The sequence below is a fragment of the Sciurus vulgaris genome (genome assembly GCF_902686455.1).
Source record: "Sciurus vulgaris genome assembly, chromosome: 3".
Taxonomy (NCBI): Eukaryota; Metazoa; Chordata; class Mammalia; order Rodentia; family Sciuridae; genus Sciurus; species Sciurus vulgaris.
The window spans coordinates 165,210,568-165,237,800 of NC_136463.1; the positions used below are offsets into that span (position 1 = coordinate 165,210,568).

Genomic DNA, 27,233 nt, shown 5'->3' on the forward strand with positions numbered 1-27,233 from the left:
AAATAGATCTTCTATAGAAAGTGATAAATTGCTTTATCTTGAATCTTCAATTATGAAGATCGAGGAACAAGATATCATGGCCTTTTGGGGTTTTGGAAGCAGCAGAGAGCACATGTTGGTATGCCATATGCATGTAATTCCAAGGCTGTCAGGTTTGAGAAAAGTCCAGGCGAGTATGTCTGGCCATGATGAAAGTTACCTTATACCTTTGGCTGTAGGTCAATGTCAGTGGCAAGCAGAGAGGCTATATGACATCTCTGTCAACAGAAGCCTCAGAGTGCAGATCCCTAATAGTTTTAGAGAAAAGAAATGTGATCTTCTACCAATAACCATCCTCCACTTGAAAAGCAGCTCCTAACTTGTTACTGGATGTCAGTTAAGACACAGAAATAGGATAAAGAATTCCACATAACTAGGTGACCCAAACTATACATCATGAACTCGGTGTTAATCTGATTCAACATATCATAAAATAAGAGGTATACAACATTCATTGTTAAAAGAAGCTAGAAACAAGCAGGTTTGGGAAAGTCAAACATACTGCTTGAGCAAGCGACTATGATAACTGCCACTTCTATTACTTAATCTGTCCCCTTCAGATCCTACCTGTCTATCAACTTATGAGGTATTCTCCATGACCAGTTAATGGAGAATGAAACAGTGGAAGTCTAGTTCAGAAATGAATTGCATGGTATTTGATACCAGTTGTGACTACTCTGTTTTCAGGTTCACTTCAGGGATAAGCCCTGAGATACAGTGATGAAAGGAGATCCCCCAGCAGCGAGGATTTCCACAAGTACATTTGACTGTACACTGGGTGGAAGAAGAGAGGGCTGAGGCAATGATACATGGCATGGAAATATGCCCAAAGACTTCAAGGAACCAGAGTGGAAAATTGGTGATAGAGGTTGTAGGGGAGGGTAATGTGGGTATATCTTTCAGAATTGGTATAAAATGTGATAATATTGTGTTGTGGTTTGAATCTGAGATGTTCTCCAAAATGCTCATGTGTTGAAAGCATGGCTCCAATGAAGTAAGGTTCAGAGCTGGGGATTTTAGGCAATAATTGGAAAAGTCTGACCTCATCAGTGATTAATCCATTTGATGAATTAATGTACTGATAGAAGAATGGACTACTGGGTGGTAACTATATGAAGGTGGGGCATGACTGGAGGAAGTAGGTTGCTAGGGTGTGGCCTAGGGATCCAACCTCACTCTCTGCTTCCTGGTTGCCATGAACTGAATAGTATTCCTCTGGTATATCTTTCTGCCATGATGTTCTCTCTCACCTTGGTCCTGAGGAGTGCAGTCAGCCATGGACTGAGACCTCTAACTATGAGCCAAAATAAACTTTTCCTCCTCTCACATGGTCTTCTCCATAGCAAAGAAAGAAAAGCAGACTAACACACATGGTGTTCTATATTAACTCCCTCTTGAGTGCATCCACTGAAAAGGGCTTTAGTAATCTGGACCAAATGACTTATGTATGTCAGTCCAACTGTTTACCTTACCACCCTAATCCTTGGTTAATGGGCCCATGTACAAAGTGATAATGGGAGGAGGGATGGAAACAGTGAATTGATTCAACTAGATGGACTTTCCCTTCTCTATAACTGATTAAACTAGTATCACTGCTGACCTCACAATATTTCAATACTGAGACTCTAAAATGGCACCATTCCCCAGGAAGATCAGAGGCAGGAAGGTTAAATTTGATTCCTTCCAAAATTTAATTTAAGAAGCAGAAATTTATACTTATAGGAACTGATAGGTATTTAGGATATAGATTTTCCTTTCCTTCCTCTTCATACTTTTGCAAGCTCCTCCATGTATGGATTTAAAAGAATGCCTTAACAATTGCCACAGTACTCCTTGCAACATTGCCTTAAGCCAACAAATTTATTTTAATGATAAGGAAAAAACAGTGAACTCAAACTTATTGAATTCACCTCTCATGCCTCATGCTCCATCACCCAGAATTAACTGGCTAAATGGAGTCATGAAATGACCTACCAATGGAGTACTTCATGTATGGTTGCCAGGTAGGAGAAGTTTGGGTGTGTTCTACAGGATATGATATATGTCCAAAGTGATTTCTTCCATAGCTAGAAATGAATGAGTCAGAACAAAGAGATTGAGGTAGAAGAGGTCACATTAATACATAAAATATAAATTTTAAAGGATTTTTTGCTCTGTCCTGAAGCTTTTGAAGCTTTTTACAGCTTTTGAAGATGTTAGTTCCCAAGGGAAGCATGCTTTCACCAGGGTTCAAAGTTCTGGTACTGTTGCACTTGAAGCTGAGAATACTTGCTGGCTTTTGGGGCATTTCAAGTTGCTGAACTAACAGGGACAGAAGTAGATCCCTGGCTGGTACTTTTTTTTTTTTTCCAGATTACCTAGTTGACTGTAAGTTCTTGATGCACAATGGGGTCAAGGTCTGGAACTCAAGGGATTCACTAGGGGGTTTTCTAAAAAGAACTTAACTAATAATTCTGGTATTAAACAACCACAGTAAACCAACAAAGATGGAACCACCAAAGACGCAGGACTTACAGGAATGAAGGTTTGGTTATTAACCATATAATGAACCTTATCTACACAGATGTTCAAAAAGAATAAGGGGAAGATTGGAGTGAGTGGAAACAGAGAGCAATAATGATCAATCTTGAGCTTTCTCACTAATTAGAGAAGAATGAACTTCAGCAGCTATGCCTTACATTCTAGTTATTATGAAGGACACTGGGAAAGTCTGATATTTTAGATTCTAGTTTGAAGCAGGACTGAATTTCTAGCATCCCTGATGATGCAGTAGCTGGGTGCCTTCTCCCAGTAGTCATTCCATTAAACTTCCTTTAATTTCCCAGTTTGAATATGCTGTGTATAAATCTGCAGAAATCATAACTTGGTATACTATGCTGAAAAATCAGTACAATAGCTGATATCAAGACCATGTCTTTACCTATAAGACAGGAAAAGTAATATGTGTACACTAAATGTTAAAAGCAACACAATTTTCTAGCGAATAAAACAGATGATTAAAATTATCTGTTGTGTAAAGCTGAAGCAAAAATTTATGCATGAAAATCTACCTGCTATATAATCCTTGAACAATTCAGTAAACTTAATAAGCCAGAATACATGGCTAAGGAAAGGAAATACCTATCATGTCTTAAAAATATCTTTAAACATAGAATATTTCTGATAACAAAATGATATCATCCAAAGAGATAACTGTCATATCATAATGTTAAAATAAAATGGAAATAGGCAAATTACTTTTAAGTCAAGAAGAAAAGTAAAATATATAGTTAATATATTTTGCTTGCAATAATTTCTTTTAGAGCTTTCCCAAATTTAAGAGTTAATGTTTAACAATAGTTTTACATAATTCATATTCATGTTAAAAAATTAAGTATAGCCTCAAGTGTAACTGGAAAATATAAAGAAAAATAATGCAAGCATTAACTCACAATCCTCACACTCTAATACAATCTGTCAATGTAGATAAAAATATCATTTCTCTTATGTCCATATTAAAATTAAAATTTAATGTCATTATAGACAGAAAAAGCATATAAAACTGGTTTGAGGGTATTTTATGTTAATTTTCCACCTTCAACTTCTTAGTTATGGCAATTCATGCTAAAAGTCAAATGAGATTCATTCAGATTTCTGATAATTCTCTTTTATGTACTTACGTTCTGGCTCTTTTTTTTTTTTAAATCAAACATTCTAGAGTTTTAAATCATTTATGAAAAGTTTCAGATAGAGTCCAGTGACTATAGTTTGGAAGTTAAAGAAATAATATTACTCTAACAGTTCGTTTTCTAATGAGTATAATGTTTTCCATTTCAAAAATAACAAGAAGCCTAAGCACTTTATCAAAGAAAAAAAAAAAAATCACAGCTTTCACCTCCTGTACAGGAACTTCAGAATGTAGCTGATAATTTATTATATCTTTAATTATCTGGGACTAGCCATAATTTCTGCATTAATAATTATAAAATTAAAAATCAGAAAAATGATGACAGTTATTTATTAATACAATATTCTGAAATTAAGAAACTCTTCAGTTGACAGTGCTCCTTTCTACCAAGTCTGTTAAGCCTAAAGAAGGGCCATATGTGTCCTGAAAGCTATTAGTTATTAAATGTACACAGATACACTGTTTACATGGACTGTTCCTAAATACACACCAAAGTTGAATGTTACTTCGGATTTATTCTGTAGTACGCTACTGAAGTTTCATATTTTAGCATTCTTCTCAAACACTTGGAGACACTTACCAGAGTGGGTCCTGAGGTGTCCTGTGAGGGCGTCCCTTCTTCTACAAGCATAGCTACAGAAAGGACATTTGAACGGCTTCTCTCCAGAGTGTAACTTTATGTGTCTCAGAAGGTTGCCCTTCTGAGTAAAAGAAGCTCCACACTGGTTACAGTGGAAGGGACGTTCACCTGAAGAAAGAAGTGGGAAAAGTCAAGTAAGTAATGTGCAAGTTACTGATTTGCCATCCACTGTTAACACAGCCAATTCTCTCTGATCATGATATTCATCTTCCTCTTAAGCCTTGTAAACACTTATCTTCTAGAATTTGCTTTGCACATACCAAAGTCTCAGGCTTTAGGTCAAGTGGTCATTTCCCCTCTCCATATAAATCTGACTAGATTCTCTTACTGACTTCGAAAGAGTAACAAATAACAGTATTTACCAACAGTTGAACTAAGTGCCATCAATTTACTGCCTTACTGGTTGCTTTACATATAGTATTTCAATATTCACAATGACATTTATAATTAGGTATCATTAATTTCAATTTATAAATGAAGAAATTGAAATGTATGAATCAAATTATATGAGTATACTCAGAGAGCTAATTAAGTATTCATGCTGAGAACAGAACCTGGTCAGTTTGAATACAAAATCTTGTTCTCTTTATTTTACCATACTATCTCTTTAAAACTCACAGGAAGGTTGGGTTGGAAAGTACTGTGAGTCTCACTCCCTCATTCAGCAGATAAGGAAATGGGGGCAAAAAAGCCATAATGAGTGAAACAGATTATGAAATTCATTACTACAACATCTACAAATATAGCTCAAGTCTCTTGATTCTGTTGGTCAGTAACAGTGAAATCATTCAATTTTCTGACATCCCAGGGAAAATCCAAAAAAATGAAAATTATTCATCTAGACATTTCCTCTGTATTCCCTTAATTTTATGAAAATCTTATATTTGACAGGTATCTTCTCTCACTTTTTCTGTTATTGATATTGCTATAAAATTGTTTAAGACGAAATTATTAGTTTACTCTATAGTCATCAAATGATTGTCACCAGTGTCATCAAACATAAAAACATGAAGGTAATGGAGCAGTAAAATTGGCAAGTAGGATCAAACTAACTATCAAATTACAAAAAAAAATACTATAATTTTGTTTGCTTATCCCTATAGATCAATAAATTATAAATTAACACACAAGTAAATAGTAAAATGTTATCTCTTAAAGCTCAAAGCTTTGAAAAACAAAACAATTCTCTTTTGTTTGAACTGAACCATTTCTGTACTTGAGATTAAATGACAATAATTTCAGCAGTTTTTTAAAAAAATTACATTGAATGGAATGTTTCATATATCTTTAACTGAAATATCCATAATAACAGTGATGTGAAATGACTAACTCCTGCAATATCAGCTACTCCAGAGGCTGAGGCAGGAGGATCACAAGTTCAAGGACAACCTGGGCAACTTAGTGAGATCCTGTATCAAGACTTTTAAAAAAGGACTGGGAATATCACTCAGTGGTAGACTATCTTGCCTAGCATGCACAAGCCCTGGGTTTAATTCCGAGTACAGGGCACATATATACAAAAAGGTAAAAATAATATGGAGTCATAAAACCTCAATCTATGTTTTTGGTCCTTGAACATATATTGGTAAACTCAGTAATTTTTTTTTTTTTTTTTAAAGAAAACTAGGACATACGAAGAAGATAAATTGTGGTCATGTTCTGGCAGCAGCCTCTGCAAATTCTATCATACAGTTTTGTTAAAAAACCTAAAGAAATAAAAAATTGATAGGCGAAGCATATCTTATAATCCATCATACTTATTATTCATGAATAATAATGAGGTACATGTGTGGTGGGGGTTAAAGTTTTCTCTTTAAAAATTAGGAGCTTTTGGAGCTAAGTTTCAAAAAAATTCCTGTTAAAATTACCTTAAATTTTATGTTATTTAACTAAATAAAATTTTGGTAAAATCTAAAACCTCTCATATGAAGTTTATGAAACAGTCGAAATTTTTAATCTCATTTTTTTGCAGCTCTTTTTATTTATATACACATAATACAACTTAACTTGATTCTTTTATTATTTTCCTCCAATGAATAATGGGGCACAACTTTTAAAAACCATACTTATTTCCTCCCCACCTCTGTCATGGAATTTATAAAAAAGGATAGACTAAGGTCCTGCTTTCACAAATTAACTTTTTGAAAAAAGAAGAAAAATTATACTTTTCACTTCGAATGTTTGATGTTACTATTGGAATCTATCTACATACGATTTCCCAAGAAAGTAACAAATTACTATGCAATAACTCTGAAAAGGAATTAAATTAGTAGGGACAGGGAACAAAAAGAAAATTAAAATCCTGTTTGTCCTTGGAAAATACTACAGTAGTATGTTGACTTAGATCTTCCCTAAACCACCTATATTATTTGAATTAAAATATTTAAAAGTCTTTAGTTTAGTTAATTCACTATTCAAACCAATGCTAATCTAAAAAAAGAAACAACAGTAAGGATAACTCTTTTTTAAAACAATTTTTAAATTTACCTAATTTTTATGAGACTAATGACAGGAAAGCTTAGTTTTTACATTTACAAATACTCCAGATGCCTTTGAAATTTTTAAAATTACAAAACTACTTCCGAATTTATATAACCACCCTCTGAAAGGGTAGGAGAAACATAAGTGGTTCTGGGTACTTCTCAGAATACTGCCATCTTGTCAAGTTGTGGAGACCTTTGGTAAATTCCATGGTCATGAGATGTAAAGAACAAGCACCATGAAGGTAACCAGTCAGGCTTTTTTTTTTTTTTTTTTGGATAGAAGATAAGGCACTGACAACAATGTACCGAAGTTTGATTCTACCAAAGTTGTCAACCAGTTATTTGAGAAATAAATGATTTGAATTATGAATAAGTCTTGATTGATGCTTTTTACTTTTGGATATCACTCATAGGGCTTTCCTTATTTTAGGATAAAATCTGCTTAACTACACTTAATGTCTTAATTATATGAAAAATATCAATTTACTGGTCCATTTTTAGTTCTTCACTGAAATATATAAAAACAAACAAAAGGGTGAATTTGCAATTTTGTTATGGAATAAATTATACTTTAATAGTTTATATGCTTTCATAAATATATATTGTAAAATTACTGTTTACATATTTAGTCAAAATGCAAATATAATCCAAATACATTAATTTGCTTTGGCAAATCAGAGACAAAGGATATTCTTGTGTTGCAAAGAACCACCACCTGCAAATATGTGAAATCTTAAGCACCGTGTGAGAATGCCTTGGAGCAAGAAACTGGTTCCTCAGTGCTGCAGTGTATGATGTTGAGTGCTGAAAATTTACTGACAATGATGGGAGGACTCTAACCCAAAAAGGGAAGAACAATCTTCTATATAATGTTCTCACTGATTCACATTCATGCATGAATTGATTACTACCCCTACTTGTTTTCTTCTTTCTATACTCCCAGTGAAGAGTGCCTGGAGTATCCAATGACAATATTACCTGATTAGATACTAAAGTAGCAATGCCAAAAAATTACACTGTCATTAATAAAACAATGGAATTGGCACTTTAGTAGAATATGAAGAGAAAGAAGAAGTGAATTAGATCTGATACTCCATGTCATTGTAATAAATTGGGAGGTTGCATACCTTCTTTCACTGTTGGTTTATATTAGATATTCTATGACCTAAATGACACTCAAAAATTTGTTTAACAAGGGCTTTATAAGGGTTTAAGACAGTGCCTTTTATATTAATTACAAATAATTGTTGAGTGATAAATTCTAAAATGAAGACACTACTTCACAATATTACAGAGAAAAGAAGGTTAGCGATTAGATTCTTATTTTATGTATCTCAATTTAGTTTAAATTAAAAAAAAAAAAAACCACAAATAGACCTTCTGTCTTTAAACAGTACTAAAATGGAACTGAAATGTCAGGACCCACTCATAGAAGTAAACTGGATCATTAGAAATAGGTATTAAAAGAGCTAATTTAAGATTCCACATCTAAAATTTCAAAGTCATCAAAGTATGGTTAAGTATCCCAAGCTCCTCTATGAATGGCTATTAACAATCTTCTGAAAGAAAGTGTCAAAATTTGGACAATACTTAAATGTGCACTTGTTAATAAAAAAGTTCACAGTGTTGTAAGTATACTTTCCTTATGAGGTCATTTTTGTCTTTACTAGGTAAGGGAGTCTCACATTCCTAGAACTTGTGGAAGTGTGTAACTACAAACATGTTCCATGCCAATTCGATCATTTTCAGTATTGAAATAATCTGACCTGACTCCACTACAGGACTAAATAGCAAATGGATAGTAGAGTAGGAATGTAACAATTGTTATTTTAAAAACTTATGAATATTTCCACAAATATGGTGAAAAATGATCTAAAATTTCAAGAAAGTATATTCTGGTTCTTTGAATTTTCTTAATGAAGAACATAAAATGTTTATTAAAAATGTTACAAATATTGTTTTTAGTATGCACTTCGGCCTTAAAATTAATACTATATGCAATCCAACTGCAAGTCATTAGATTGATTTGTAGTCTGTATATTACTGGATAGGAGAAGGTAAACATTTGAATGAGTTGACTGTTGTCTTCTTCCATAATACTCGTTTTGATGTCATGAATATATTATAACATTGTTGAGGCTCATTTTATGAACCACAGAATTACTTTATGTGAACTGACAAGATTAGGTTCACTATTTTATAATTTTTTCTTTTTTTCTTATATACCAAGTTTGATCTCTTAATTTTTCCTAAGATATTTTAAACAATGGAAAAAATTATACTAGTGCTATATAAAAAAGGGAATGAAAAACAAAACATAAAGCAAAAATGTAACTGGCTGCATGGCTGTGAAAAGTGTAATGTTCTAAAGCTGATGATTTTGAATTATAATACTTATTTTAATGTATAATTTCTCCTGTAATTTAAAACACATCTGCTTTAGTTTATAGTCATACCTCATAATCAATTGTTGGTATATGAATATATCAAAGTATAGTAAATTCAAACAAAACTAGTCAGGGAATCTGGGAACCTTGGTTCTAGGCTCAGCAATGCCCTTACCTACCTAAGGGATAATGAACAAATCAATGGACTTCATGTGTGAGATGAGAGGTTTATTAAAAGCACTTGAATAACTTATATACCTCATGATTTCAGAACCTAATTATAAAATTATTTAGAGATAATGTTTTTAATACATTTTATTGTGATTTATTACTCCCCCAAAACTACTGCATTTTATAACTGAGAATATTAGTTATTAATATTAATTAGTTATTATATTAATTATTGCAGAATACCACTTTGCATTATAGTGAAAGCTATATTACTGTTAAACCAATTTTTATTTAAACTTGAAACTTCCTATCTTACCCCATTGTCATTCCTGTGTTTTGTTTGGTTGTTTGTTTTTAAATTTTGGCAAAGAATTTGAAGAGACTGAAATAAGGCCTTCTCATTTGGTTGGTTCATGAAGACTTTTTCATATCTCAAAGTCCTAAAAGTATATATTAAATTAATCTGAGACCTTTTTCCTTACCCAATTCCAAGATTATGCATTTCTACTTCCATACCTGCCACCCTTTGTCACATCTGAATCTACGTATCTCCTTTAGGAGTTATAATCAAAAATTATGGGAAGATGATAACATTCCTGAAGTAGGGAAAGTAATTGCTTACTACAGAGACCTGTGGTAGGAAAGGACTGACTGGAAATCATATTTAAAGGAGCTAAGTAGATAAAGTGAAAATGATTCACCCCTTTATAAATGCATGACTGCCATTTTGTAGTATAAAATCCTAGCTAGCAAACTATATTACCTGCCCATGGGTATGGTAAAATATGTATAGAAATACAAAAAGATTAAATTACACAATGAAATTCTCCTATACCTTTTGAACCCTTATCATATTATTGCTATATTAAGAACTGTGGAAACTGAATCCCAAACTTCTTTTCTGATATGCTATTCAGATTTGAAGGCTGGAAGTCAAGACCCAGGCTACTCTCTGCTTTTCAGCAATCCAATACTAGCAGAATTCTGAAAAGGTAGTTTCACCATTGCCACCCCTGAATAAAAAGGAAAGAGAATAGATGTCAGGTAATATCAACATCAGATGTCACAGGCAGTCATCAGGTTATTCTTTCAGCTGCTTACCAGTGTGACTCCTTTTATGTACCATAAGCACATTGGGCCCAATGCAAACCATGCCACAGACGTCACATTTCAGTTTACCATTCGGAAGCCGGATTCCTCCCTCGCCTTGAAGCTCCTGGACTTTCCTGTTGTCGGCCACCTCGTTGCTCTCAATTAGGGGTTCTTCTAGGCTGCTACCCTCATCGTGGCCCCTGATCTCATCTTCACGGCTCAGGGGTTTCCTGTCACACTCTTCATCACTCTGCATTTCTAGTTTTACTGAATTTGCTGCAATTTAAAAAGAAGAAATTTTAAATAATGCTGTGTGCTTTCAGCATTCTCCTTTCTAGCCATTGTCATTCTATTAAGGAGATACACATGCTATATTAAGTAGAATACTGCCCATCAGCAAAAACGCTCTGGATACATACTATGTTCTATGATATTTTAATGAAACTGTGTCATAAAAGTAAAGATGGCTCAGGAAAGCTTTAGATAGAGACTGTCCCTTTATTTTTGCACACATTCATTTAACTCAATTATTTACATTTTAAGCAAGTCATTACATAATTCTAACTCTGGTTTTGAGTTTGTCACTAAGGCTACTCAGAGTGAGATATATTTATGGAAGACACAAGATTAAATATTGCCAAACTCACTGAGCCATGCCTCCTCTTAATTTAACAATCATCATATTCATATGTTCTACTTCACCTCTGAAACTTGTATAAACCCGACTCTGAACAGAGCAAGAGAAACAACTTAAGATCTTAATCCAGCAAATGTCTTTCATATATGCAGGTACACCATCAAAGCCAATGCCCTAAAATCAGACTAAACACAGGTAAGAGCTGTGTAAATGCAGGTAAGGTTAAATGCACGGATTTCATATGCTCTGAAATTACTCTGCCTTTTTTCCTGTATGAAAAAAATTCTCTATGGAACATACTAGTCTGGAAATCAGCTATTCTAACTCTAATGTATGCATGCAAAGAAACAGCTAGTGACAGGGGTGGCATAATGCACATGTACACACTTGTGACTGTTAAGAAATTCAATGCCCTCTGTTTGCTGTTTTTGGATCATCCCACAGAAAAGTTGGAATTCTGTTGGCACAGCCCTCATTCTGGACTGCTGACAGAGTCTTTTCAAAAAGCAGAAGCAAGCTTTAAATTAATATTAGTTTTTTTTTAAATCCAGTGATCTTGAAAATTTCTTAAGAAATCATATCAAAGTTACTCAATGAAATGAGTTATCTAGTACTACTTGAATGGAGGAAATATTTCCATAAAAAGGAAGGAAGTTCTTTTTACTCCAAGTGTTTTCTTGGAGAAACCACAATGTTTATTTATCATATTTGTCACTGCTCATTGGAACAGGGAGTGTGATCAACATGGCTCTTTTCTTGTTGTTCTCTTTAGAGTACCCCTATTAACAAGAGGCAATGTGGCACAAGAGTACTAGCGGAATATTTTGAACTAATTACTTAACCTCTGAATTAGACTTTAATTTCAAAGAGGAAATAAATTCAGATTACTAAAGTTTGACCAGAATATTTTATCTAGTAAGAGTGATGGTGAAAGACTTGGGGCACTAGAACAGAGAAACTGCAACTACTAGAAGAAAAAGTAGGCTCAAATCTTTACCATGCTGGCCTAGGACCTGACTTCCTGAACAAGACCCCTAAAGCACAAAAAGTTAAATCCAGAATCAATAAATGGGATGGACTCAAACTAAAAAGCTTCTTCTCAGCAAAAGAAACACTCAATAATGTGAAAAGAGAGTCTACAGATTGGGAGAGAGTCTTTACCACATGTGCCTCAGATACAGCATTAATCTCTAGGATATACAAAGAACTAAAAAAACTTAGCACCAAAATAAAAAACAACACAATCAATAATTGGGCTAAGGAACTGAACAGACACTTCACAGAAGATATACAATTGATCAACAAATATATGAAAAACTGTTCAACATCTCTAGTGATTAGAGAAATGCAAATCAAAACTGCTGTAAGATTTCATCTCACTGCAATCACAATGGCAATTATCAAGAATACAAGCAACAATAAATGTTGGCAAGCATGTGGGGAAAAAGGTACACTCATACATTGCTGGTGGGACTGCAAGTTGGTACGACCATTATGGAAAGCAATACGGAGATTCCTCAGAAAAGTTGAAATGGAACCACCATTTGACCCAGTCATTCCCCTCCTCGGTTTATACCCAAAGGACTCAGAAATCAACATACTACAATGACACAATCACATCAATGTTTATAGCAGCTTAATAGCTAAACTATGAAACCAACCTAGACACCCTTCAACAGATGAATGGATAAAGAAAATGTGATATATATATATATATATATGACAATTATGATCATATCTGCTTTTGAGACAGGAACAGAAATTGTGAGAGCCTTGTGTAGTAAATTACTTAATTTTCATTTTTAATTCTTTAAATTATTTCATTTTTCTTTATTACATCATGAATTCCTTAAACATATAAAACAAGTAAGCTTATTTTGTATCATATATATATGATATATATGATGGAATATTATTCGGTTTTAAAGAAGAATGAAATTCTGGCATCTCCTGGTAAATGGATGGAGTTAGAGAATATCATGCTAAGTCAAATAAATCAAATTCAAAAAACCAAAGGTCTAATGTTTTCTCTGATATGCGGAAGGTACTTCATAATAACATGGGGGGTGAGGGTGGATAGGAAAGAATAGAGTTACTTTACCTAAGGTAGAGGGGAGTGAATGAAAGGGGAGGAGGATGAGGGAAGGAAAGATAGTAGAGTGAAACAGACATTATTACCTCATGTACATGCATGACTGCATAACTGATGTGATACTGCAATATGTATAATCAGAAAAATGAGGGATTATATTCTTACACTCTATTTATGTATGATCTATTAAAATGTATAAATGCATTCTTGTCATACACAACTAATTAGAACAAATAAAATAAAAAAATTTTAAAAAGAGAGATGGTGATCCTTAAATTCTTAAGGAACTGAAGTTCTTTGTACTCCATAAAATGGGAATGATAACTGTCTCACTTGCTTAGGTTGATATGAGAATTAAATGAGTAAATATAGCAACATGCATATCTATTATTTTTTTCTGGACATAAAACACTGTATTAATTTCATAAGATTTTTGTGAAGATTAATTAACTTCAAGTCTGTAAATTACAATTTCCAAAGGGATACACATCCTTACTAGACACGTCTTTTTTGAGGAGGTGGGTACTGGGGATTGAACCCAGGGGCGCCTAACCACTGAGCCATGTCCCTAGTCCTTTTTATATTTTATTTTGAGATAATGTCTCACTATGTTGCTTAGGGCCTCACTAAGTTGCTGGGGCTGGCTTTGAACTTGTGATCCTCCTGCCTCAGTTTCCCAAGCTGCTGTGATTACAAGTGTGTGCCACCACCCCTGGCCCTTTCTGGGTACATCTCTAATATAGTAGTTACTATGTTGAATTCTACTTTATTTGGAAATCAATATGACATTACTGTCTTTCTAGCATAGTAGGGACAATATTTCATCTACTTCATATCCCCACCATGCTTAAGAACTTTGTAGTAAACCGGAGATTTTCAAGCAGAATTCATTGACTTGTTTTACTAAATTTATTATGAATTTTATTGCTTTAAGCTTACTTGTTTTATATGTTTAAGGAATCCATGATGTAATAAAGAAAAATGAAATAATATAAAGAATTAAAAATGAAAATTAAGTAATTTATTACACAAGGCTCACAATTTCTCAGTTCCTGTCTCAAAAGCAGATATGATCATAATTGTCATACTGAGAAGACTGAATCCATTTTTAAATGTAATATAATTAATTCATCTAAGCTATCTTTAGAAATTTAAGAGTATTTGTTGTTATTACTGACATTATAATACCTCAATGAACTGTCGATGTGAAAACTAGTATTTTACTTCTTTTTAAATTTTTTTTAAAGTTGAGTGAAGTTGGCCTTCTTTATGTACAATTTAATTGTTCCTTATTTTTCCCAAAACCTTTTTATGAAATATTCTGCCCATTTTTCTACCAGGTTATCAGTTTTTACTCACTGAATTTAAATATTCTTTATATTCAAGTTGAGCGTCCCTTAATGTGAAAATCCAAAATCCAAAATACTCTAAAATCCAAAACTTTCTGAACACTGACATGACGCCACAAGTAGAAAATTCCACAACTGACCTCACGTGATGGGTCACTGTCAAAAGCAAACACACTAAAAAGAAATGGATAAAATTACCTTGAGGCTATGTGTAAAGTTGTATGTGAAACATAAATGAATTTCAGGTTTAGACTTGAGTTTCATCCCCCAAATATCTGATTATGCATACGAAAGTATTCTAAAATTTAAAGTTTTAATATCAGGAACATGTCTGGTCCCAAGCATTTTGGATAAGGATTATCGAATCGGAGGTAAGGAATTTATCCTCATGTTTATGATGTGTTTTGCAAATATTTTATCCTTTTACTCATGAGTATTTTATGGCATATATGCTAATTTCACATGTTTAATTTTTAAAGTTCTCAATTATGGCATCTGGGTTCTATATCTTGCTACAGCAGGCTTTTCTACATTCAAAGAAATTTTTCTATATTTTTTCTGATCAGGAAGACTTTTCTAATCAATGCAAAGTGCTATTGGTTATACTACGTCACTATATTTCATGCATAATTGTCATTTAAAAAAAGAACTGAGAAGAAATGAAAACATGAGTTTATTCAGCATGACTTAATACCAAAAACTACCTTACACATTGTTTCAGGTGATATACTGAAGAGTAGAAGCTTCACAGCAATGCCATCAGTTTTATTCCTGAACTAGCCAGAGTTTGATAAGGTACAATTAATAAGCATAAAGTTTACCAGAATTCCCTTTCAGTAGTGAAGAAATAAATACCTAAGGGTTTTTAAGTTTAAAACTACAGGCCTCTCAAATTTCAAAACAGCACAGAATTATGAGACTGTGACTTGACCTTATAACATTCTCTATTTCTATTGAGACTATTATAAGAACATGAAACATAGACATGGATTAAAATGTCATTTAAAAAATTAACACATATAACAAATACAGTTAGAATCTTCTATTTCTAGAGGAATATACTGGATATAACCACTGGATTTAAAAATGTATTTGTTTCTTGCTAGAATTTTTCTCTGTACTTTAAGGAATTATATACTTATCTAATATTATGTTTTATCTTGTTATTAAATATGTATCTTCTATGAATGTATTTTCTGTCCTGATATAGTAAATCAATGAAGTACCACACATTTCAATATACATGTCATAGATTACATTTTTCAAAAACTGGCAGTTCATGTACAAACAAAATCTCATAGTAATTAATTTTTAACCCAGCTCTCTGAAATTAGGTTGAAATGCTAGGATAAAAAACAACCAATTAAATAAATTAGTCTTTGAATCTTAACTATTAAAGTTTACTCAAAGAAACTCTCTTTAAGATTTTTTTCACTCTTGAGAAGCACCTAATTTAAAATCATTACTGTTTAAATTCAAGCATGTGGCACACTTAAGCATACCTTATATTATAATTTATATATTAATAAGATTGTATTGGGACTATTTTTAGCTATAATATGTGAAGCTATTACAGCTCTTAATCATCATACAATAATATTCATAGTACTCTCGTTTTCAAGTCTTTGAAATTATATTTTTGACCTTTATTATATGGAATTTTGTTTATAATTGGTAGTAGGAAAACATTTTCATAAATGAGTGATTTCATTCTCTAATATGAGTGAAATAAAATCTTGACATTAGACATCCCAAAACAAAGAACAAGTTTACAAGCTGTTCCTCTAATATGAAATGAAGGACATAAAACTCAATCATATCTGTGGGGATTTATATACATTAATATATACTGACAAGCAATAATGCCTTGACAAAAATAGCATTTTGTCAGGACAAATTATTAGCAACAGTCAAGTGTATAAATAAGAAGCTCTGACTATATTTCATCGTTAAGTTCCACATGCATTTTTGAAAAACAATAGAATCACAATGTAAAAATTTCAGTTAACTGATCCATTTGCTTTGTTATTCAACACTGTAGTCATCGATAAGTAAACTTTAAAGATATCTGAATATTTTCAATGAAGAAAAAGATTTTTCTTATAAAGGAGATGATATTTAAAAACAGTCCAATTTTAAGTCATTATTAATCAAGAAAACTTATTTGGTACACAGGCAATCAGTAATTGATGGTAAAGATGTTTCTTACACTTTCATTGTAAAAGCACTACTGTTAAGAACTGATAACTAGCTGTTATGGCAAATTTCTTAGCAGATTCTGAGTTTTGTGAATATATGAAATGGAAGATCATTATTAACAAGAAAGATTTTATGATCAAGTTTGCACATAAAAAAAAAACTTTGTATATATTTCAGGATAAAAAGTTCCACATGTACCATTAGAAAAACAGCATCATAATAAAAAATGTAGTTATGAATATAAATCTCCCCACTCTTCTTTATTACTTTCAAAATATTATTCATGAATATTAGAATTTAAACTTATAGCTCCCATATAAATACATAATAATTTCCATTTTAATTATCACAACAATGACAAGAAGATTATTATTATTATTATATTTATATAAAAATATTATATGGGAGTGCTTTTAACTTTCAGGCCAAACAATCTTTAGCTATGAAGTTTCTTCAGTAACTGCATTCCAAGGCTTCATAATTATCATTTCTAGATACATAATAGCAGGTGGATGGTTAAGCTAGACTTCCCTCTTATTCAGTGGTACAACATCAAATAAGGAAATAACAGAAGTACTTACACAGGTAGACATTTATATATCATTGAAAAACTGGTACAACCCAAAACCAAATAGGGTGAAATTACATTATTTTGTGACACTGTTAAAAAAAATTCATTTCATTCAACCTGTGTTACAATGGCAATTTTATGTGCCACCACTATCAAACTAAAGAAAAAGTTGAAAACCTTATAAAGAGCATATATGAATGAAATGGAAAGTAAAATGTATAATGTCATTACATACACTTTTGGATCTCACACGTACAGAATTCATCCTGCCCAACCACTAAGAAACAAAGACAACATTGAATTCTCTTTAAAAATCAAAGACCCAGGACTGTGATACAACTCAGTGGTAGAGCACTTGCCTGGCATGCAGAAGGCCCTGGGTTTGATCCCCAGCACTCCCCCAAGTCATAAAATCAGCAAATATTTATTAAAATTCTCTTGCTTGCCTATGCTTTGCTTAAAATTTTAGGTTTAAGACTAAAAGAATATTACTAACTTAAATAAGAAAACCATATTAACAGTACAGTATGTAAATAGAAATAGGTCATGAAAGAGTTCATGAGTAAGAGTACTAAACATTTCACTACGGTATACAATGTGGATACATAATAAACTTATTGAACTGAAATGTGAAGAAGCTTTTCCTTAGAAATTGGACATTTTACTTTACTATTTTTGACTAATTTCACCTAGAAAGATAGCATATGATTTTGGCAATATCTGGCAAGTGAATTTTTCAAATAATACAAAATAACTTGATTTAAATTTTTGACAAAAACATTTTATATGCATGATAAAATATTAACTTTGAATTGTCAAATACAGAGAATAAACTTTATTTGCAATATTGGAACTGGGTTTTCAAAAATAATCCTATTCATTTTTTGTCAGCACATTCTGGAAATATAATAACCAGACTGAAAATATAATTACTAAAATTTTTTTGATTTTATATATTCATCTTACTACAATTTAAAACTCATGACCTGACTCTACTAACCCACACATTAGCCAAGTTTCCTAGCCACTAAAATAGTGCAGTGGGATTATGATTTACTTGTTCTATTTAAAAGGATTGAAAATATATTTATCATATATAATATAAAAATGGGCTAAGGAAATGAATAGACACTTCACAGAAGAAGATCTATAAGCAATCAACAAACATATGGAAAAATGTTCAACATCTCTAGTAATAAGAGAAATGCAAATCAAAACCACCCTAAGATTCCATCTCACCCCAATTAGAATGGCGATTATCAAGAATACGAGCAACAACAGGTGTTGGCGAGGATGTGGGGAGAAAGGTACACTCATACATTGCTGGTGGGGCTGCAAATTAGTGCAGCCACTCTGGAAAGCAGTGTGGAGATTCCTTAGAAAACTTGGAATGGACCCGCCATTTGACCCAGCTATCCCACTCCTTGGCCTATACCCAAAGGACTTAAAATCAGCATACTACAGAGACACAGCCACATCAATGTTCTTAGCTGCTCAATTCACAATAGCCAGACTGTGGAACCAACCTAGATGCCCTTCAATTGATGAGTGGATAAAGAAACTGTGGTATATATATACAATGGAATATTACTCAGCCATAAAGAATGATAAAATTATGGCATTTGCAGGCAAATGGATGAAATTGGAGAATATCATGCTAAGTGAGATAAGCCAATCTCAAAAAGCCAAAGGACGAATGATATCGCTAATAAGTGGAGGATGACACATAATGGGGGGGAGGGAAGGGTTAGTGTTAGGGTTAGAGTTAGGGTTAGGGAGGGGGGCAAGTATGGAGGAAGGAAGTACTGTAGAGAGGGTAAAGAGGGGTGGGGGGAAGGAAAAAAATAACAGAATGAATCAAACAACATTACTCTATGTAAATTTATGATTACACAAATGGTATGCCTTTACGCCATGTACAAACAGAGAAACAACATGTATCCCATTTGTTTACAATAAAAAAATAAATAAATAAATAAATAAATAAAATAAACTTTTTATATTACTTCAAATTAGTGATTTACTTCTGTTGTTTCCTAACTACATTTTTAAAAATCTTAATTTTTAATTTTTAAAGGAAGTTAATATTAAGAGAGGTCAAGAAATATTTATTTCACAGTACTGAATAAAAGGCGGCTGAAAAAACATTCTGGGCAAATTGGGAGAAAAAAGCTATTTAGGTGTGACGTGTAAGTGGAATTTTATATGCTTGGTTTCTGTCACATGAGAATTCAAGTGGGCACTTAAGGGATTTTATAACTTATAAGCATCACTTTCTCCCAGTCTGTCAGATACTTGAAATGGTGTTATACACACTAATTGAATCAATACATCCATCTAATAATCTGTTGAAGTTGTATGTGCACTAATGTTTATTAGTGCAGATTAGTGCTTATTTAAACTTTAAAAACGGAAACACCAAACATGATTAAATCTGTGTTAATAGCCCAGCAGCTGTTTAAATAATGTGTTAGAAAAACAAACTGCCTTCAAAACTCTGATGTAAAGTACAGTTATTTATTTAAAATCTACCAACAGTCTAAACAAACTGAGAACAGCCAAAAGTATTTTAAGGTATATGCAAATAATTTTTTATATTTTCTTCAACAAAATTTCACGCAATATCAAACCTTTGTTCCTTTTAACTGTGGATAAATAAAAGCGTAAGTCTTGCGAAACAGCTCCCTCACAACACGCTAAAACCATTGGTTTCCTAAGGGCTGGACAAGCTCGGACACTGGTGTCAGGGAAGTGCACCTGGGCCGCTGGCAGCAGCACTCTTAAGCCTGCTCATGGTACCACCTCCTATTCTCTCCCCATTCCTTCTCCTCTCTCTCCATTGTGGCTGGACTGTGTGTTTTTCATACCCACAGGAGTGCTTCAGATTAGGCAGTACTAATTCTGAAATACTACTATTATTCCAAGAATAGCAGTAAAATTTACTCTGCACCTGAAGGCAGAAACCACGGTCTCTACCTATCCCTCTACCACGTAACTAGTCAAGAGACTTTAGGAACTCTGCTTATCCTGACTCAGCCACCTGACCATCTAAAATATGGGGAAAAGTAACATTTGATGTCCTGGACACAAGCAGGCTAGACAGGATGATTGCCTGTAGACTAAGGACTTAGGATCCTCCGACTAATAATGCTAATAATAACAATAAGAGAAAAATAACAAGTTATAGCTTTTATGATTCATATAATATGTATTCTGCCTCATTTGACACTCTGAATGATTAAATCATAGGTAAAGCAGTCACAGGTAAACACATGGAAGCATGATTAAGTGACTTTTCAAAGAATAGAAAGTAAATGTCAGCTTGATATCAACTCAAGCTGTTCAACTCTTAGTCTACCAATCTCTCCATTAAACCATATGTTCTCCAATTAGGCTAGTAACTGACATTAATGTTACAGTTAGGACAAAAGTCAGTCATGAACTTATCCACCAGCTGAAGAGGATACCAGGAATTTAAGTCCAAAATGTTCAGACAAAAGAAAACTATTTTAAGTTTTTGTAAACTTAAACTTTTGTAACTACCAAGTTAATATTTCCTATCAATGGATTTTATATCCCATCTTTAAAAATCAACCTACTAATTTTTAAATTTGCTTTGGTCTTAAGGCAGAAGTAAGTACAAGTACTATACCTAGTTAGTGAAGAATCGATGTTCAATATTTTCCATCCTTCCTCCCTCCCATTTTCACATTAATTTTTGTATTCCTTGTTATTCTATGACTTATCACTGCACATAAAAACAGCATTTTGAGGACTTAGTCAATATTGTCAATTTTAATCTCTAAACCAACAGTTTACAGAGGATGGCATTTCAGGACTTCTTTTGTGGCCAGGTTTTGAGTCTAGTGTCAATTATTGGTATAGAAGTTAAGTTACACATGTGAGCAGCTCACACAGCACTTCCTTTATGTTTATAGACCTTAAAAACAAAAACAAAGTGTCTTCCCTCCTTCCTTGAAGAAAATGTAAAATTTAAAGAAATGTAAAACACCTAACTCCCTAATGATATCCCATGAAGCATGAAACCTTACGCGGCATGTCCATCACCAAAACACACACCTAGTATTACAGCACAGTCGAACCACTGTAGCCCAAGGATGAAGATCTGTTTTTCGGCAGACAACTAGTTCATGAGAATTATACAATGTGGTGAAAATAAGCCTAGTTTAAATAGAAATACCACAGGCAAACAATAGCCTATTCCTTTATCTAGACTTTAAATGAATGTATGATTTCATTTGCCAAGTCTTAAAGATTCATTATCAGTATGCCTTGTACAACTCCACTTTTTAACCTATTTTTGCATGTTCTTGAGTTCCCATCACCTCTCATCTGGAGCAATTTCAAGAGCCTTCTAATTGGTCTCTTCTATCTTTTGCCATACTCTACCCTCCCAATTCATTCTATATTCAGTTGTTAGAATAATGTTCTTAAAGCAGAGCTCACGTTAGTATTCTTGACATTTTCAATGAGTATCTACTGCCTACAAATTACATACTGCTGTGTTACACTGACAAATACTGATGTGTGATTCAGGATGTCCACAGCATTGTCCCATCATATCTCTCAACCATACGTCCTCTTAGTCCTTCAGTTATACATATTTTCCAGTCAAATTGCTTTTCTTACTCTTCCTGGAACATATCCTACATATCTTTATTTTTCATTGTTCCTATTATTATTTTCTGAAATTCTTCCTGTATTGCTATAAAAATAAACATATCATTCAAGGTTTTCTTTTGTTACCCTTCTCAAAAATGTTTTTAGACCATAATCTTTTTTTCCTTGGAACTTACATTACCTTATGTTACTATGATTTCATTAGTGTATGCACTTCAGCTCCATACTACCTATAAAGTAAGATCCTTGAAAGTCAATATGGTCTTTATTCAGTCATAAAACCATCCTATCCTTGCATACATTTACATACACTATGTACCAGTACACATTTGTTGAACTATTGCTGATTGACATATTAGACATCTCTAAGTTACTGAGAACTTGCATCAATTAGCTAGTTGACAAATAAAACAATGCAGTTATACTTTAAATACAAAACATCAATATCATGTTAATTAAAGGACCACTGTATGACAGGAAACACTATATATACTATGCATATTGACTGATTTAATCATGACAGGCCACTCTGAAGTATGTAATTTCATCTTCATTTTACAGATGAGTAAACTGAAGCTCAGAATGGATGAAGTAACATGTCCAAGTGACACAACTATTCAGTCAGCTGAGACTGAAACAAAACTAACTGGTGATCAAATCTTGCTATGTCCCCTGTCATCAAAAGGAAAGTAGTTACTGGCTAAGAAAAAAAAACTCAATATATTAAAGAATGATAACTTTGCATTAATATATACTATCTATACCTCATATCTAATGTAGGGGTAGTTAGTTTGGCAGTTTGGGTAAAGAGAAATGTGTCTTAAGAGTCTGTTTTGGAAGAAGACCAGCTTACACTGCCAAATTTTCTGAGCATGGATTTTATTTCATATAAGAGCAATTGACTTTGAATTGGTGTTTGGCAACCATCTGCTTAACATAACTGTGGGAGGCTTGGGAAGCAAACTGCATTGTGAAATTATCTATTTAATAAGAGGACTACAGTTCTTAAACCAACTTCTCTAAGAACTAAAATCATTACTACTAAATGTAGCCGAGTGACATGTTCCCGAAAGGAACCACAACACAGGATTGCCAGAGGTCACTAAGGACAGTTAAACCAGGTCAGAAGGCAGTGCTGCACACTAAAGGGAAAGAGATAAGGAATGGAGCAGGGTGTCTATTACGAGGCAACAGCAACACAGGGAGGATCCAAAGCCCCGTGACTTACTTCAGTGACTCTACTGAGTCTCTGAAGTGAACTGACAGGGGAACCCAACAGCTCTTTGAACCCTGGGTTCAAATATCCACAGGTCATACATACTGAGATCAAGCCTACAGAGGTTCTTTTCCTAGTGTTCTTCCATAAACACTTTTCTAGTTGAGAATTAAAAAAAAAAAAAAAAAAAAGAATCCACACTTGGCCCTGAGATGCAGGATTGGTCAATTAGAAAAGTCTAACAATAAAACATACCAGGTAGCAACAAAGAGAAAACCTGTGGTGATTAAGGGAACCTAATTTGTACAATTGCCAAGAAAATTTTAATAGATCTGTTCCAGATAGTTTTATTACATAATGTAGCAGAACTTTTCTTTTTCTAACAATGTTCATATATAGTTTCCTGTCCCTAAAGAATGAACACCTTATGTAGGCATATAGGACATATATATTAAAAGATAAAAAAATAATTACAAAGTAACATGATATACTAAGTAATAATGGAAAAGTTGGATTAGAATACCTGTGTTTAAACTCTTAATGTGTGAATCTCAAGTCACTTAGTATCTCCCATATCCTACTATATGAAGTGGGAATAAGATACTCTATGCAAAAAATTGTGCAGCTAGTTAAAGTAAGCAACACAGTCCTGTGGCTAGGAACATGGGGTCTACATCCAGTTTATAGGGTTTGAAGCCACGTTTTGTCACCTTAGTAGTCACAGAACCTTCAGAAACCTAATTCTCAAATTTTCTCAACTATAAAATCAAGATAATAAGTTGAGTATTAAATATACTTGAGACATAACAGTTCTTATTAAAAGATCAATATGAAGCTATTTCATAAGTGTAAAACATCAAACAAACCTAACTCTTCTGCTATAGGGAAGTACAGGGAAGAGAAGGCTTCCTGAAAGAAGTGGCATTTAAGACATTACTTTCAGACTGGAGTATAATAAAAGCCATATATAATAAGCCAATGGCTAACATAATGCCTAATGGAGGAAAAGGTGAAAGGTTCTTCTCTAAGACTGAGAACTAGACAAGACTGTTAACTTTCACCATTTTTAGTCAACATAGTATGGAAGTGCCAGTCAGAGCAATCAGGCAAGAGAAGGAAAGGACTCCAAACTGGAAAAGAGAAAGTCAAACTGTCACTACTGACAGATGACATATCTTATATCTTATCTATAGAAAACTCAAGGATTTCATCAAAAGAAATACTAGAACTAATAAATGAATTCAATGAGAATGCAGGACACAAAATCAACATGCAAAAATCTGTAGCACTGGCCATATGACTAAAGTCGATTGTTTGAAATGGAATTCAAGAACTCAATCCCACTTACAATAGCTATAAAAATGCTTAAGAATAAATTTAAACAACGAGGTAAAAGATTTCCACAATGAGAATATAAAACACTGATGAAAGAAACTGAAGAGGATGTGCAAAAAATGGAAAGATATTCTGTTTCAGGGATTGGAAGAATCAATATTGTTAAAATGTCCATACTACCCAAAGTGATTTAGGGTTTAATGCAACCTGTGGACAGTCTTCAAAACCGAGAAAAAAATATAACCCTAAAATTTGGGAACTACTAAAAAACCCCTGAATTATCAAAGCCATCTTGAGCAAAAAAAGAAAGCAGGATGTATTATACAGTGTGACTTCAAAATATACTACAAAGCTGTAGAACTTAAAACAGAATGGTACTATCACAAAAAGACACATAGACCAGTGAAACATAAAGAGAGCTTAGAAGTGAAACATAAAGAAAGCTTACAAATATAGTCAATTGATTTTCAACAAAAGTATAAGGAAGGCATAGTGTAAAAAGAACAGTCATTTATAAATGGTGCTGGGAAAACAGGATATTCACAAGCAGAATAACAAAACTAGACTCCTATCTCCTATCTATTACAAAAGAAAACTCAAAATGGATTAAAGAATTAAATGTAAGACATGAAACTATGAGACTACTAGAAGAAAACATAAGGCAAGGCCAGGAGTGGTGGCGCAGACCTGTAATTCCAGCAACTTGGAAGGTTGAAGCAGGATAGCAAGTTCAAGGCCAGCCTCAGCAAGGCCCTAAGCAACTGATCAAGACCCTGTCTCAAAAGAAAAAATAAAATAAAATAAAATAAAAATGCCTGGGAATGTAGCTCAGTGGTAAAACACCCATGGGTTCAATCCCCAGTACAAAATAAAACAAAATATAAGGGAAGTGCTTTAGGACACTGGAATGGGCAAGATCCCAAGCACAGGAAATAAAAGCAAAAACAGTTGAATAGCATATCAAACTAAAAAGTTGCTGCACAGTAAAGGAAACAATCAAAGTGAAGAGACAACTTAGAGAATGGGGGAAAATATTTGCCAACTACACATCTGATTGTGGGTTAATATTGACACCATATAAGGAACTCAAAGAACTCAATAGCAAAGGCAAAAATAACCCAATTTAAAAAATGGACAATCGACCTAAAATAGACATTTTATCAAAAGAAAGTATTCAAATGGCCAACTAGTATGTTAAAAAATGTTCAATGTGACTAAACATCATATGATGCATAACAAAATCATGAGACAGCACCTCATTCCAGTAAGAATGGCTTTTACCATAGCAGAACAGGGAGTGGTTGAGCACTGGGTATACCAAGTTATGATCAGATAGGAGTAAGAGGTTCTGGTATGCTGCTGCACAGGAGGGTGACTATCGATAATAATAATGTACTATATATTTCAAAAAGCTATAAAAGAAAGGATTTTGAATGTTTTCACCAAGAAGAAAAGATACATGTTTGAGGCAATAGGTGTGTTTACTCTGACTTGAATATTATACAATATGTATGAGTACTGAAACATCAAATAGTTCCCCATAAATACATATCATTTTCTCGTTTTCATTTATCAGTGAAAAAAGTTTGTACTTAAAGATTGTACTTAAAGGTTGAATAATATTTATATAAAGGGAGAAGCCAGATGACACGTCAGACAAGAATCAAGCATGAAGAGGGGAAAAGGTGTGAATATATGCTGGAACTGAACGACACTTTTTGGGGGAATACATACACACAACGGATAACATACACGTTATGCCAACGTCAAAGAGGGTTTAAAATACAGTAAAAGAGAGTTAATGCTTCCATGGCAGTAATTTCAAAAGAGAAGTACTATCAGCTTATGGGAAGGCTTATGTTTCAACCATCAAAGTATGAAGGAGAAAACTGTTTAAAAATCATTCACTCAAAATTACTCACTGAGCACTCTATATCAGGCAAAGTGATACAGCAGTGAACAAGACAGACACGGTCCCTGCTGTGGCACACGTGAAATGTGTGCATATAGATAAATATATAGAGCATTTTTTCACTTTTACAAGGGCAACATGCACTACAAAATACCATGGTGAAAATATGACTCAGAACACGACCCTCACACCCCGATAACAGAATATGCAACTGCTATGAAGTCTTAGTGCAAAATGTAGGGCATAAATACTCAAGAAATGCTCTCATAAGGTCACTAATTCAAAAAGATAACTTGCTCTAAATTGTAATTGCCTGAAGCATGCCATCCTTCTATTTGTGAACTGAAGTTTTGATTATTCCATGTGTTGTCTGTCTGCAGTTCTAAATCACCCCTTAACCTGCTTTCTAAAGCTCATAACTAAAGTACATGAAACACTAAAGTGATGACAGTTCTGTGAATCAGAGAAAGCAAAGTAGACCTGATAGAGTTAAAGCACATATAAAAGGCTTTTTTAAGCTTCTAAAGGTAAAACAGTACATTTTTCAGATATGAAGAGTACCTTATCCATTTAAAATAAACCCCTCTTAAAACGCTTGATGCTTTGGATATGAAAAATTTTATTATTTCTTCCATTAACTCATGATGTAATGCTGAGGCTCTCATCTATGCCACCTAAAATTGTACAGGTTGCCTTCCAAGAAGCTTGGCTTCCTTCTCTGTGAAATGGAGCGCTGCTATTTATTTATGCAAGCAAAATAATTAAAAGCTTACCTATGACAGGCCAAGGCCTTTGTCCCTTT

At 33.4% G+C, this 27,233-nt stretch overlaps 1 protein-coding gene across 11 annotated transcripts in view; it reads right to left on the minus strand.

The window, feature by feature from the left end:
• IKZF2 (IKAROS family zinc finger 2) overlaps positions 1 to 27,233 on the minus strand; it is a 145,090-nt gene that overhangs the window by 40,315 nt on the left and 77,542 nt on the right. For 10 of the 11 annotated variants that reach the window (XM_079132528.1, XM_079132522.1, XM_079132525.1 and 7 more), the window contains 2 exons: positions 10,489 to 10,755; positions 4,287 to 4,454 (listed from right to left, as the gene is read on the minus strand). In XM_079132528.1, the coding sequence (XP_078988654.1) occupies positions 4,287 to 4,454; positions 10,489 to 10,755 (435 nt within the window). The remainder of the gene's footprint in view (positions 1 to 4,286; positions 4,455 to 10,488; positions 10,756 to 27,233) is intronic. The other variant, XM_079132519.1, reaches the window with a different exon arrangement.